The 15,955-nt window shown below is 42.1% G+C and overlaps 1 protein-coding gene across 1 annotated transcript in view; it reads left to right on the top strand.

The window, feature by feature from the left end:
* Positions 1-15,955, top strand: part of LOC117534949 (unconventional myosin-XVIIIb) — a gene marked incomplete at its 5' end in the record, with an annotated part of 33,224 nt that extends 17,269 nt beyond the window's left edge. Inside the window, 6 exon segments of the mRNA XM_034199228.1 lie at positions 194-379; positions 11,075-11,208; positions 11,298-11,339; positions 12,836-13,006; positions 13,556-14,537; positions 15,793-15,955. Of these exon segments, the coding sequence (XP_034055119.1) occupies positions 194-379; positions 11,075-11,208; positions 11,298-11,339; positions 12,836-13,006; positions 13,556-14,516 (1,494 nt within the window).

The following is a 15,955-nucleotide window of genomic DNA, read 5'->3' as shown; positions in this document are numbered from 1 at the left end:
GAGATGGATACATACCATATGTTGTTTGTCATGCTTTGCTTTCTGTTATTTTGTTCATGTATGTCCGTAAGACGTTACTTTTGTCGGGACCCCTTGAAAAGGAGATGGTGGATCTCAAGGGGTTTGTCCTAATGAATACATGTCTAAGGAGTAGATTTGACTCTAAAGCTGTGTTTTTAATTGAACTGTTCAGGTGCTGGTGTTGCGTTTGAGGGACAGCGTGGTGCGTTTAGGGGAAGAACTGGAGCAGAGCGCCGAGGCCGAGGCGAGGGAACGAGAAAACGCCAAATACTACCAGCAGCGTTTGCAGGACATGAGGGTGGAGGCGGAGGATCTGGTCCAGAGAGAGCAGGGCAGCAGCCGCAGGCGCATGGAGCTGGTACACACACACACAACGTTACACTACATCACACACACACTACACAACACACACACACACTACATCACACAAACACTACACAACACACACACACTACATCACACAAACACTACACAACACACACCTGAAACCTTCACACTCATCATGGGGAAAACAGGCTGCAACATGCATGATTAACCTGTTCAACCCGGAGGCCCCCGCCCCCTTGTTTTCACAAAACTGTGTCTCAGGGCTTCTTAACATTTAAAAACCTATTAATGTGTCATACCCACTTAACGGGAAGAAACTCAGCTAACTGACGATATCAACCATTTTTACTGAAACAAAACACAAGTCTCACAAGAAGCGTCTAAATGAGCCCTGAGCGAAACAATGCTAACACACTTTGTATACCTAGAGCACAGAACTCTAGGTATAAATACCCTTATTACATATCGGATCTGCACAGACAAGATATCGATTAGCAAAATGAGATTACACAGATTATAGGGGTATTAGTATCATCACTGAGCGATCAGAACTTGCGACAGGGGAAGCAAAACCAGACATCACAACACGGAGCTTTACGGAGCAAACACGGGACATTGTCTTACCTTAGCTGGCTGTTGTTCTGATCAAAAGTCGTGTTCAATGGCATGAAAACGATAAAAACGCTGCTGAAGGTTAATCCATAGGTTAATCCATAGGTTAATCCATAGGTTAATCCATAGGTTAATCCATAGGTTAATCCACAGGTTAATCCATAGGTTAATCCATAGGTTAATCCATAGGTTAATCCATAGGTTAATCCATAGGTTAATCCACAGGTTAATCCACAGGTTAATCCACAGGTTAATCCACAGGTTAATCCATAGGTTAATCCACAGGTTAATCCACAGGTTAATCCACAGGTTAATCCATAGGTTAATCCACAGGTTAATCCACAGGTTAATCCATAGGTTAATCCACAGGTTAATCCACAGGTTAATCCATAGGTTAATCCACAGGTTAACCCACAGGTTAATCCACAGGTTAATCCACAGGTTTATCCACAGGTTAATCCACTGGTTAATCCACAGGTTAATCCACAGGTTAATCCATAGGTTAATCCATAGGTTAATCCACAGGTTAATCCACAGGTTAATCCACAGGTTAATCCATAGGTTAATCCACAGGTTAATCCACAGGTTAATCCACTGGTTAATCCACAGGTTAATCCACAGGTTAATCCATAGGTTAATCCACAGGTTAATCCACAGGTTAATCCACTGGTTAATCCACAGGTTAATCCACAGGTTAATCCACAGGTTAATCCACAGGTTAATCCACAGGTTAATCCATAGGTTAATCCATAGGTTAATCCACAGGTTAATCCACAGGTTAATCCACAGGTTAATCCCACAGGTTAATCCACAGGTTAATCCACAGGTTAATCCACAGGTTTATCCACAGGTTAATCCACTGGTTAATCCACAGGTTAATCCACAGGTTAATCCACAGGTTAATCCACAGGTTAATCCATAGGTTAATCCATAGGTTAATCCACAGGTTAATCCACAGGTTAATCCACAGGTTAATCCACAGGTTAATCCACAGGTTAATCCACTGGTTAATCCACAGGTTAATCCATAGGTTAATCCACAGGTTAATCCACAGGTTAATCCACAGGTTAATCCACAGGTTAAATTCATTCCATAGGTAATCCATAGGTTAATCCACCGGTTAATCCATAGGTTAATCCACAGGTTAATCCACAGGTTAATCCACAGGTTAATCCACAGGTTAATCCACAGGTTTAATCCCACAGGTTAATCCACAGGTTAATCCACAGGTTAATCCATAGGTTAATCCACAGGTTAATCCATAGGTTAATCCACAGGTTAATCCATAGGTTAATCCACAGGTTAATCCACAGGTTAATCCACAGGTTAATCCACAGGTTAATCCACAGGTTAACCCACAGGTTAATCCACAGGTTAATCCATAGGTTAATCCACAGGTTAATCCATAGGTTAATCCACAGGTTAATCCACAGGTTAATCCATAGGTTAATCCACAGGTTAATCCACAGGTTAATCCACAGGTTAATCCATAGGTTAATCCACTGGTTAATCCATAGGTTAATCCATAGGTTAATCCACAGGTTAATCCACAGTTTAATCCACTGGTTAATCCACAGGTTAATCCATAGGTTAATCCACAGGTTAATCCACAGGTTAATCCACAGGTTAATCCATAGGTTAATCCACAGGTTAATCCATAGGTTAATCCACAGGTTAATCCATAGGTTAATCCACAGGTTAATCCACAGGTTAATCCCAGGTTTAATCCACAGGTTAATCCACAGGTTAACCCACAGGTTAATCCACAGGTTAATCCATAGGTTTAATCCACAGGTTTAATCCACAGGTTAATCCACAGGTTAATCCACAGGTTAATCCACAGGTTAATCCACTGGTTAATCCACAGGTTAATCCACAGGTTAATCCACAGGTTAATCCACAGGTTAATCCACAGGTTAATCCACAGGTTAATCCACAGGTTAATCCACTGGTTAATCCACAGGTTAATCCACAGGTTAATCCACAGGTTAATCCACAGGTTAATCCACAGGTTAATCCACAGGTTAATCCACAGGTTAATCCACAGGTTAATCCACAGGTTAATCCACAGGTTAATCCACAGGTTAATCCACAGGTTAATCCCACAGTTAATCCACTGGTTAATCCACAGGTTAATCACTACAGGTGGGTTAATCCACAGGTTAATCCACAGGTTTAATCCATAGGTTAATCCACAAGGTTTAATCCACAGGTTAATCCCACAGGTTAATCCACAGGTGGTTAACCCACCAGGGTTAATCCACAGGTTAATCCACTGGTTAATCCACAGGTTAATCCACTGGTTAATCCACAGGTTAATCCATAGGTTAATCCACAGGTTAATCCACAGGTTAATCCACAGGTTAATCCATAGGTTAATCCACAGGTTAATCCACTGGTTAATCCACAGGTTAATCCACTGGTTAATCCACAGGTTAATCCATAGGTTAATCCACAGGTTAATCCACAGGTTAATCCACTGGTTAATCCACAGGTTAATCCATAGGTTAATCCACAGGTTAATCCACAGGTTAATCCATAGGTTAATCCACAGGTTAATCCATAGGTTAATCCATAGGTTAATCCACAGGTTAATCCACAGGTTAATCCACAGGTTAATCCACAGGTTAATCCACAGGTTAATCCACAGGTTAATCCACAGGTTAATCCACAGGTTAATCCATAGGTTAATCCATAGGTTAATCCACAGGTTAATCCACAGGTTAATCCACAGGTTAATCCACAGGTTAATCCACAGGTTAATCCACAGGTTAATCCACAGGTTAATCCACTGGTTAATCCACAGGTTAATCCACAGGTTAATCCACAGGTTAATCCACAGGTTAATCCACAGGTTAATCCACTGGTTAATCCACAGGTTAATCCAATGTGTCTGAAATGATTACTGATAATCCATCTTCATATTTATGTCAATAACGGAGATTTCATATTAGCTGCTACGAGAGTGACAGCTTCCGGTTTTGGGCATTCTGGCTACGCATCACTCATTGACCAATGGGTAATGTTTAGATGGATTTTAGGAACCTCCCCTCGATTCTATTGGCTCTAACGGTTAGAAAGAGATGTCAATCATCAAAATCGACCGGTGGGGGCCAGAGATATGGAAAATGCACCCAAATGACCCCAGAGGTGTTTTTTTTTCTTTCGAAATCTCTCTAAAAAGGTCAAAGGTCACTTGTTTTGCATCAATCTTGATACAGGGTACTTATTATATGTTATAGTTTGGATTCCTAAAGCTTTTAGTCTACCTTACCATCATTCAAGGGTGGTTTTCACTATAAATCATGGTTTCTTTTGGACGGACACAATAATTTACATTTATTTACTGTGTTCAATCTGAATTTACTTTAAAATAAAAACATCTATATTGATTCTGACTCCTCTACATCCAACTCACAGGTGTAACCTTGCTTTGAGAAAAAGGATTATCACTGTAACCTTTTTAGAAGAGAAGGTATGGTCATTTGTTCTGGGAATGGCACTTTGGAGCCTGAGACCTGAAAAACAGGCTTAACAGGTTAACTAAATGATTAACTCAAACACTTTAGAAATCTGGATCCCTCTTGCTGGAGGGAAAGACAAGATACTGTCATTTAAACAACTTTTAGTTTAAGTTGAATAAATGCGTGAATAGCATCAGAAAAATACCTTTGCAGAGAACATGAGGAGAAGATTGAAACCACTATGTATGAATGCAAATATAGAAGTGTGGTTAGCTTAGCTTAGCTTAGCACAAACACTGGAAACAGATGGAACAGTTAGCATGGTCTTTGCACAGAGATAGAGATCATTGTTGGGAGATTTCTGCAGACATCACCTCGTCCTCCTGATAAATATAAACCCTGCAGGCAGTGCTGCATCACATCAGGCTGTGAGACGGTTTACATATCAACGTGTGTGTGTGTGTGTGTGCATTAAAGAGCACACACACACTTCCTCCAGGCTGTGAGCGAACAACAGCTGCTGCGTTATCTGCAACATTACCAAACATCACTTCCACTCCTGCACATGTTTGATCAGAGACACAGGCCGTCTGCACACGTTACACACTGTAATACCTTCAAAACGTCTTCTCTGAGACGCCGAGCTGTTTGAGAAGCTTATTGCAGAAATCACGTTTAAGTTCAACAGGATTTGGTCAGAAAATAGACTGTAAAGATCCACTCTGTAAATGAGCTGATGAGCGCCTAGATTCAAACATACATATGTACCTTTAATAAATGTGATATGATCTTCTTTCAATGCTAACTTTGGTATCACTAAGGTCAGTTATGGGTCATGAATGTCGCGTTTATGTTTAATTAATAGACAATCAGTACATTCAATGAAATATATGTGAACTCTAAGAAGGCACAGCTTTAACTGTATCATTTGAGCCTCATATTGATGCTTCTTTTGTATTATTTGGAGATATTTTAGGTCTTATTTCTATCGTTAATAAAAAGAATAATATTAATTTAAAAAGAAAGGACTCCATTATATCCAAAAAGTACAAAATAGAAAGAAGCATTCTGCTGGTTACCCTCAGAGTTTCCTCCTCAGAGCAGATTTACCCGTGACCTCTGAGCAAACGAGAAGGAGCCTCAACAATTATTCAGTTATTAGCACAAAGAAACACACACACACACACACACACACACACACACACAGCCTGCTGCATGAATAGACATATTCATACACACACACATGTTCACACACTCCTCCTCCGCCCACCTCTTAACGTCATATCTCGCTCATCCTGCTTTCTCTCTCTGACTGTGATTAATCGTCATTGTCTCTTCAAGGTTATGGACACACACACACACACACACACACACACACACACACAAACACACACATTCATAATTGGTTATGTGTCTCTATGACAACCGCTGCACCCACACCCGTCTCCTCAAAGCCAACAAGCCAATAACTTTGAAAGGCTAGATGCCGTTGGCTATGTGTGTGTGTGTGTGTGTGTGTGTGTGTGTGTGTGTGTGTGTGTGTGTGTGTGTGTGTGTGTGTGTGTGTGTGTGTGTGTGTGTGTGTGTGTGTGGTGTGTGTGTGTGTGTGTGTGTGTGTGTGTGTGTGTGTGTGTGTGTGTGGTGTGTGTGTGTGTGTGTGTGTGTGTGTGTGTGTGTGTGTGTGTGGTGGTGTGTTGTGTGTGTGTGTGTTGTGTGTGTGTGGAGTAGTGTGTGTGTGTTGTGTGGTGTGTGTGTGAGGACATGCCATTGGACTCGTGTTTTGACTGATGAGGTTATATAGGGTGGAGGACGGTAATTTGCTGGCAGATGTGGGCCGCGTGGTCTTTACAGGTTTTCGGGGAATGAACACCCATCTGGCCTCATGGAGGTGAGCGGTACAACAACATACCTTTTAAAGGAACACGAGTGTAGGTACAGTTTGTAAACACACACATAAAATGTTACAACAGGGATTAAAGAGGACATGTTCCTCTCCTGCGGAGTTTCAGGTGTATAATCAAAAAGTATGTAGTGTCTCTACTTAAAGAGTCCTCCCTGCTGAGTTCAGTGTATATCAGTATTATTTGTCTCTACTTTAAAGGAGTCCTCTCCATGCTGATGTTCAGGTGTATATCAGTATGTAGTGTGCTCTACTTAATAAAGGAGTCCTGCTCGTGCTGAGTGTTCAGGTGTATATCAGTATGTAGTGTCTCTACTTTAAAGAGTCCTCTCCTGCTGATGTTCAGGTGTATATCAGTATGTAGTGTCTCTACTTTAAAGAGTCCTCTCTCCTGCTGATGTTCAGGTGTATATCAGTATAGTAGTGTCTCTACTTTAAAGAGTCCTCTCCTGCTGATGTTCAGGTGTATATCAGTATGTAGTGTCTCTACTTTAAAGAGTCCTCTCCTGCTGATGTTCAGGTGTATAATCAGTATGTAGTGTCTCTACTTTAAAGAGTCCTCTCCTGCTGATGTTCAGGTGTATATCAGTAATGTAGTGTCTCTACTTTAAAAGAGTCCCTCTCCTGCTGATGTTCAGGTGTATATCAGTATGTAGTGTCTCTACTTTAAAGAGTCCTCTCCTGCTGATGTTCAGGTGTATATCAGTATATAGTGTCTCTACTTTAAAGAGTCCTCTCCTGCTGCTGTTCAGGTGTATATCAGTATGGTAGTGTCTCTACTTTAAAGAGTCCTCTCCTGCTGATGTTCAGGTGTATATCAGTATGTAGTGTCTCTACTTTAAAGAGTCCTCTCCTGCTGATGTTCAGGTGTATATCAGTATGTAGTGTCTCTACTTTAAAGAGTCCTCTCCTGCTGATGTTCAGGTGTATATCAGTATGTAGTGTCTCTACTTTAAAGAGTCCTCTCCTGCTGATGTTCAGGTGTATATCAGTATGTAGTGTCTCTACTTTAAAGAGTCCTCTCCTGCTGATGTTCAGGTGTATATCAGTATGTAGTGTCTCTACTTTAAAGAGTCCTCTCCTGCTGATGTTCAGGTGTATATCAGTATGTAGTGTCTCTACTTTAAAGAGTCCTCTCCTGCTGATGTTCAGGTGTATATCAGTATGTAGTGTCTCTACTTTAAAGAGTCCTCTCCTGCTGATGTTCAGGTGTATATCAGTATGTAGTGTCTCTACTTTAAAGAGTCCTCTCCTGCTGATGTTCAGGTGTATATCAGTATTAGTGTCTCTACTTTAAAGAGTCCTCTCCTGCTGATGTTCAGGGTGTATATCAGTATGTAGTGTCTCTACTTTAAAGAGTCCTCTCCTGCTGATGTTCAGGTGTATATCAGGTATGTAGTGTCTCTACTTTAAAGAGTCCTCTCCTGCTGATGTTCAGGTGTATATCAGTATGTAGTGTCTCTACTTAAAGAGTCCTCTCCTGCTGATGTTCAGGTGTATATCAGTATGTAGTGTCTCTACTTTAAAGAGTCCTCTCCTGCTGATGTTCAGGTGTATAATCAGTATGTAGTGTCTCTACTTAAAGAGTCCTCTCCTGCTGATGTTCAGGGTATATCAGTAGGTTAGTGTCTCTACTTTAAAGAGTCCTCTCCTGCTGATGTTCAGGTGTATATCAGTATCGTAGTGTCCTCTACTTTAAAGAGTCCTCTCTGCTGATGTTCAGGTGTTATCAGTATGTAGTGTCCTCTACTTTAAAGAGTCCTCTCTCCTGCTGATGTTCAGGTGTATATCAGTATGTAGTGTGCTCTACGTTTAAAGAGTTCCTCTCCTGCTGATGTTCAGGTGTATATCAGTATGTAGTGTCTCTACTTTAAAGAGTCCTCTCCTGCTGATGTTCAGGTGTATATCAGTATGTAGTGTCTCTACTTTAAAAGAGTCCTCTCCTGCTGATGTTCAGGTGTATATCAGTATATAGTGTCTCTACTTAAAGAGTCCTCTCCTGCTGATGTTCAGGTGTATATCAGTATGTAGTGTCTCTACTTTAAAGAGTCCTCTCCTGCTGATGTTCAGGTGTATATCAGTATGTAGTGTCTCTACTTTAAAGAGTCCTCTCCTGCTGATGTTCAGGTGTATATCAGTATATAGTGTCTCTCTTTAAAAGAGTCCTCTCCTGCTGATTGTTCAGGTGTATATCAGTATGTAGTGTCTCTACTTTAAAGAGTCCTCTCCTGCTGATGTTCAGGTGTATATCAGTATATAGTGTCTCTACTTTAAAGAGTCCTCTCCTGCTGATGTTTCAGGTGTATATCAGTATGTAGTGTCTCTACTTTAAAGAGTCCTCTCCTGCTGATGTTCAGGTGTATATCAGTATGTAGTGTCTCTACTTTAAAGAGTCCTCTCCTGCTGATGTTCAGGTGTATATCAGTATGTAGTGTCTCTACTTTAAAGAGTCCTCTCCTGCTGATGTTCAGGTGTATATCAGTATGTAGTGTCTCTACTTTAAAGAGTCCTCTCCTGCTGATGTTCAGGTGTATATCAGTATATAGTGTCTCTACTTTAAAGAGTCCTCTCCTGCTGATGTTCAGGTGTATATCAGTATGTAGTGTCTCTACTTAAAGAGTCCTCTCCTGCTGAATGTTCAGGTGTATATCAGTATGTAGTGTCCTCTACTTTAAAGAGTCCTCTCCTGCTGATGTTCAGGTGTATATCAGTATATAGTGTCTCTACTTTAAAGAGTCCTCTCCTGCTGATGTTCAGGTGTATATCAGTATGTAGTGTCTCTACTTTAAAGAGTCCTCTCCTGCTGATGTTCAGGTGTATATCAGTATATAGTGTCTCTACTTTAAAGAGTCCTCTCCTGCTGATGTTCAGGTGTATATCAGTATGTAGTGTCTCTACTTTAAAGAGTCCTCTCCTGCTGATGTTCAGGTGTATATCAGTATGTAGTGTCTCTACTTTAAAGAGTCCTCTCCTGCTGATGTTCAGGTGTATATCAGTATGTAGTGTCTCTACTTTAAAGAGTCCTCTCCTGCTGATGTTCAGGTGTATATCAGTATGTAGTGTCTCTACTTTAAAGAGTCCTCTCCTGCTGATGTTCAGGTGTATATCAGTATATAGTGTCTCTACTTTAAAGAGTCCTCTCCTGCTGATGTTCAGGTGTATATCAGTATGTAGTGTCTCTACTTTAAAGAGTCCTCTCCTGCTGATGTTCAGGTGTATATCAGTATGTAGTGTCTCTACTTTAAAGAGTCCTCTCCTGCTGATGTTCAGGTGTATATCAGTATATAGTGTCTCTACTTTAAAGAGTCCTCTCCTGCTGATGTTCAGGTGTATATCAGTATGTAGTGTCTCTACTTTAAAGAGTCCTCTCCTGCTGATGTTCAGGTGTATATCAGTATGTAGTGTCTCTACTTTAAAGAGTCCTCTCCTGCTGATGTTCAGGTGTATATCAGTATGTAGTGTCTCTACTTTAAAGAGTCCTCTCCTGCTGATGTTCAGGTGTATATCAGTATGTAGTGTCTCTACTTTAAAGAGTCCTCTCCTGCTGATGTTCAGGTGTATATCAGTATGTAGTGTCTCTACTTTAAAGAGTCCTCTCCTGCTGATGTTCAGGTGTATATCAGTATGTAGTGTCTCTACTTTAAAGAGTCCTCTCCTGCTGATGTTCAGGTGTATATCAGTATGTAGTGTCTCTACTTTAAAGAGTCCTCTCCTGCAGATGTTCAGGTGTATATCAGTATGTAGTGTCTCTACTTTAAAGAGTCCTCTCCTGCTGATGTTCAGGTGTATATCAGTATGTAGTGTCTCTACTTTAAAGAGTCCTCTCCTGATGATGTTCAGGTGTATATCAGTATGTAGTGTCTCTACTTTAAAGAGTCCTCTCCTGCTGATGTTCAGGTGTATATCAGTATGTAGTGTCTCTACTTTAAAGAGTCCTCTCCTGCTGATGTTCAGGTGTATATCAGTATGTAGTGTCTCTACTTTAAAGAGTCCTCTCCTGCTGATGTTCAGGTGTATATCAGTATGTAGTGTCTCTACTTTAAAGAGTCCTCTCCTGCTGATGTTCAGGTGTATATCAGTATGTAGTGTCTCTACTTAAAGAGTCCTCTCCTGCAGATGTTCAGGTGTATATCAGTATGAAGTGTCTCTACTTTAAAGAGTCCTCTCCTGCTGATGTTCAGGTGTATATCAGTATGTAGTGTCTCTACTTTAAAGAGTCCTCTCCTGATGATGTTCAGGTGTATATCAGTATGTAGTGTCTCTACTTTAAAGAGTCCTCTCCTGCTGATGTTCAGGTGTATATCAGTATGTAGTGTCTCTACTTTAAAGAGTCCTCTCCTGCTGATGTTCAGGTGTATATCAGTATGTAGTGTCTCTACTTTAAAGAGTCCTCTCCTGCTGATGTTCAGGTGTATATCAGTATGTAGTGTCTCTACTTTAAAGAGTCCTCTCCTGCAGATGTTCAGGTGTATATCAGTATGAAGTGTCTCTACTTTAAAGAGTCCTCTCCTGCTGATGTTCAGGTGTATATCAGTATGTAGTGTCTCTACTTTAAAGAGTCCTCTCCTGATGATGTTCAGGTGTATATCAGTATGTAGTGTCTCTACTTTAAAGAGTCCTCTCCTGCTGATGTTCAGGTGTATATCAGTATGTAGTGTCTCTACTTTAAAGAGTCCTCTCCTGCTGATGATCAGGTGTATATCAGTATGTAGTGTCTCTACTTTAAAGAGTTCTCATGTGTGTTTTGCAGGAGATGCAGGTGGAGGAGCTGAGCGCCGTCAGACAGGCATTACAAGCCGACCTTGAAACATCGATCCGTCGCATCGTTGACCTTCAGGCGGCGCTGGAGGAAGTGGAGTCGAGCGACGAGAGCGACTCTGAGAGGTAACTTTAAAGTAAACATCTTCCTCCTCAAACATGATCATTTCTGTTTCTGTAAACTCACCCTGTCACCGCTCTGCCCTTCACTCCAGTGTGAGAACTGCTGTGACGTCCTTGGGTCAAAAGAAAGACCTGTAAGACCCTGAGTGTGTGTGTGTGTGTGTGTGTGTGTGTGTGTGTGTGTGTGTGTGTGTGTGTGTGTGTGTGTGTGTGTGTGTGTGTGTGTGTGTGTGTGTGTGTGTGTGTGTGTGTGTGTGTGTGTGTGTGGTGTGTGTGTGTGTGTGTGTGTGTGTGTGTGTGTGTGTGTGTGTGTGTGTGTGTGTGTGTGTGTGTGTGTGTGGTGTGTGTGTGTGTGTGTGTGTGTGTGTGTGTGTGTGTGTTGGACATTGCATCAGGCCTTGAAGTGTCATCGTTTAAACGTCTCATTATGATAACGCTGAATTTTACATTAAAAAGAAGGATAATTCTGGTCTATTTGTAGTTTTGGCCATAATTTTTATCATTTATAATCAAATTAAACCCCAACATGTTATAATTATCTAAAGAAATGGAAAGATGGCCAACACTACGATAATTGGACTATAATGTCCGTAATTATCCTTTAAAGTGACTCTGGTGAAAACGGCTATGTGCATGGTTACTCTCAGTTCTTGCACCAAAGCATTTTACTCCTAAAATAACTTAAGAATCCTAAATCGATGTTTTAAAAAAATGCTTTCTAATTCAAAGGCATAAGAAATGGTTAAAAATGTGAATAACAATGTGCTATAATATATTTCGTACATGCTAATATATATAAGTGTCTTTATGCTGATATAAAAGTCAATGAATGGAAATCAATGGTTGCCTAGGTGATGAGGAAAGTAGCATTCATTGATATTAATTATAGAGCATATTTCTATAATGATGGCATGAGTATTGGCACGTCTGCAATCCTGTGTGTCGCCAGCTCAGATTTGTGAGTAGATGGTTAGCATTAGCGATAGCGTCTTCAACCTATTATTTATTCTACTAACTGGTTGGTTTTATCCTCGTGGCTTTGACATGCTTAATGCTTAATGCTTAATGCTTAATGGGAATACAAAGCTTCTCCCAGATGGTATTGTTATTATTGTTATTATTATTATTTTGGCTGGGAAATAATGCAAGAGCATGGAAAGGAGAAGACAAACTTGATGATTCAACTGCGACTGAAACGGCAGTATGGCCTCTGACAGAAAGAAAACAACACATGTTGGTTGTTGAACTATTTTGAGATAAAAGTCAGAATCCGTAAAAGAAATGTCACAATTGTGAATTTTTTCAACATTTGGAGATTTTGGGGTGAAAAAGTAAAAATTGTGAGATTTCTGAAAAATTCTTTAATTTCTCAGAATTCAACTCAAACTGCAGTATGGCCTCAACACATATTGGTCGTGAACTACGGTTTCAAAGCCTCAAGTTTGGCCATTTGAATGTTTTGAAATGAATCGAGAGGGTGCATAAAACATGTATAGAACAACAAATAGCTTATAATTAACGTTCATGAAGTCGTTGACCGTTTGTCTGCAGAATGGAAGAGCCTGCATGCGCGTTGTGAAGCAAATGGTGCAGACTCTCCGTTGTGATAAAGTGTGATTCCTCTCTGCAGCGACTCGGTCTCTAGCGTCGGGACAGAGGACGTTGGAGAGGGGATCCGTCATTGGTTAGGAGTTCCCAGAGGGGGGTCCCGTGGGGCGGGGTCTCCCAACGGCAGCAGTACCATCAGCAGCCAGGGGGGGCGCCAGTCTTTGGCCGACACCATGAGCACCAACAGCTTCAGGTAAGCTTGTTCATTTTAATTTGTTAAGGGTTGCAGCAAGAAAACAATCGGTTAATATTTTTATTATCTGTACGATTCATTTGAGATAATTTGCTGTATTTGTGCACACACACCAAAGTCAGAATTCCAAAAAAAGTCATAATTTTAAAAAAGTTTTAAAAAGTCATAATTTTGAAAAAATGCATAATTTTGAAAAAATGCATAATTTTGAGATTTAGAAGAAAAAGTCAGAATTCTGAGAAGAAAAAAAAGTCAGAATTGCTAGATTGCGAAAGTCAGCATTTTTAGATTTTGAAAAAAAGTGAGATTTAAACAAAAATATCCACATTTTGAGATGCTAAGAAAAAAAAATCTCAATTCTGACATTTTGAACAACACATTCTGAAAAAAGGGTCTCTCTCTCTCTGAAGGTCTTGTGTGGAAAAAAAGTCAGAATTCTGAGAAAAAAATCAGATATTTCCAGAAAAGAAAACTGAATTATGAAATTTTAACATATTTGAAGAAAAAAAATCAAGGTTCTGAAAAAAAAGTGTTTCTCTCTCTGTGAAGGTCTTGTGAGAATCCCGATGATGATGACGGCTCTGAGTTGGGGGGCAGCAGGGCTGGAGGCAGCAGGGCTGGAGGGGGGGGCAGCAGGGCTCCGAGTCGGGCCCCCTCCTCCTCCGCCCTCTCAGAGCTGCTCGACGGCCTCCGGAGACGCAGAGCCGGCGGAGACGCAGACGACGGAGCCGGAAGCGCCGTCTCTCTTCCTGTTTATCAAACGACCGCCGCCTCCACCCTCAGACGCCGAGCCTCCGCCCTTTCCCTCGGCCCCGGTGACCTCCAGGAGCCCCGATCCAGCATCCTCAAACCCCCGTCCCCGATAATGCCTCGCTCCATCAGCGCTCGCTCCATCAGCGACGCTCAAACACCTGGAGCTAAACTCTCTCGCTCCAACTCCAGCAGTGATTCCCTCTCCGGCGTCCCGTCGCTGCCTCACCTCTCCTCTTTGGGGTCAAACCTCGCCTCCCGCCATCAAACTCCCTCTCTTTGCATCCCAGAAGAAGATCCAGATCAACCACAGCGACCCCGAACCACCTCCATGCAGCAGCGCTCCCCTCAACCCCCGAGGAGGTGCATGCTGGGGAGTCTTTCCACAGAAGATGGAGGGGAAGCATCCCTGGGTTCAGAACCGATGGTGTTCCAGAACAGGAGGCTAATGGAGGGTCGGGAAGACGCGGCGTTAGATATTCTGCCCGCCATCCGGAGAGCGAAGTCCACCAGCAGCCTGACGGGATCTGAGCGAGGAGGACGGAGGGCTCTGAGCGTTCACTTCGGAGAGCTGCCTCCCTCCACCCGGAGCAGGAAGGGATCTGAAACGGACTCCTCGTCATCGGGGAGTTCTCAGGACGGAGGAGGAAGAAGACGGAGGCTCGATGGTCCGCAGGGAGAGAGGCTGGAGGCCGAGGGCAGCGAGGCGGGAGACGTGGCTTCCATCATGAAGAAATACCTGAAGAAGGACACCGACTGAGAAGAGAAGAAGCGCTCTCAGGTGAGGAGACACCATACATGGTTCGCTTCATGTCACATTTTCAACTTTATGATAAATTGTCAGCCGTGTTATTGGAGCCACTTTGTCCAATACTTTGGTTTAACATCAAAAACCTTTTCCCATATTCTAGTTAGCAGATTTTCAGTATGATTGCATGCTCAGACATTTGAGAAAAATACAAGAAGACAACATTAATTTTATAAGTCAGAATTTTTTGATTTGGGAAAAAAGTCTGACATTCCGAGATTTAGAGAAAAAAGTCAACATTTTGAAAAAAAGTCAGAGTTTGGGGATTTTGAAAAAAAAACTCTAAATTCTGAGAAAAACTGTGACATAGGTTTCTCCAAAATGAGAGCTTGTACTCTGACTAAGAAGATACAAGTCTCGGCTCGGTGATGTTTGAGTCACGGGTTAAACTCTCAGTGGCGCGTTCACACCGGAGTACTTTTCCCGTTTAGTTCCTGGGATTTTGCGTTCACACCAAAAAGAGAACTTAGTTCATGAGGACTTTCCCCCCCTTTTCAGTCCCTGCTAGAGAGGGGGTACTTTCCTGAGGAGAAAAAAGTTCCAATTTCTGATTGTCTGGGCGGATTGCAAACCACGCCCCGTAAAACTCTGAAAGGTTTTGTGAAGCCGCCATTTTATTTGCTGGCATTAGCATTATTAGCATTAGCATTAGCCCCGCGCACCAACGCAGAGAGAATAATTTATGGCAACACAAAAGAAAACATGGGAGCGGTGGAGATGAGGAGGTGTCGGCGTTCTGGCGATTTACTCTGAAGGCTTCAGTAGAAGCTGCTGGGAGTCCCAGCAGCTTCTACTGAAGCCAGTCCCCAACTCCGGGGACTTCCGGCCGGGGACTTCGGGTGCAGTATACGCCGTGAAGTGGCCTGCCAGTAAACCCAAAGCAGAAGAAGAAGAAGTGACGTCGCGGCTTCATTTGCGTAATCTTCCCTCAGGGACTTATTCCGGTGTGAACGCGATCTGCTCTTTAGTTCCATGGGGGCACTCAGTGCTGGGAACTAAGTGGTGGGAACTAAGTGTTGGGAACTAAGTGTTGGGAACTAAGTGCTGGGAACTAAGTGCTGGGAACTAAGTGCATGGGAACTCAGTGCTGGGAACTAAGTGCTGGGAACTAAGTGCTGGGAACTAAGTGCTGGGAACTAAGTGCGGCAAAGTACTCGGTGTGAAAGCGGCTAAGGACTCACCTGCTTCTCTGATTCTCTCCTGACCTTCTTTCTTCTTCTTCTTCCAGCCTCTCTGTGTGAAAGCTCCACAGACTGAAGGCTGAACCAAAACACTTCAGAAGTCCACAAGGAGTGACTTTAACTAAGCCACCTGAAAATACATTTGCACTCAATCAACTGTATTTGCAGATAAGAAACCGTTTGTATTTGAATAAAAAAAAGAACCCTTTT

The sequence above is a fragment of the Gymnodraco acuticeps genome, unplaced genomic scaffold (assembly GCF_902827175.1).
Source record: "Gymnodraco acuticeps unplaced genomic scaffold, fGymAcu1.1, whole genome shotgun sequence".
Lineage (NCBI taxonomy): Eukaryota > Metazoa > Chordata > Actinopteri > Perciformes > Bathydraconidae > Gymnodraco > Gymnodraco acuticeps.
This window is presented reverse-complemented; position numbering and strand designations above follow the sequence as displayed.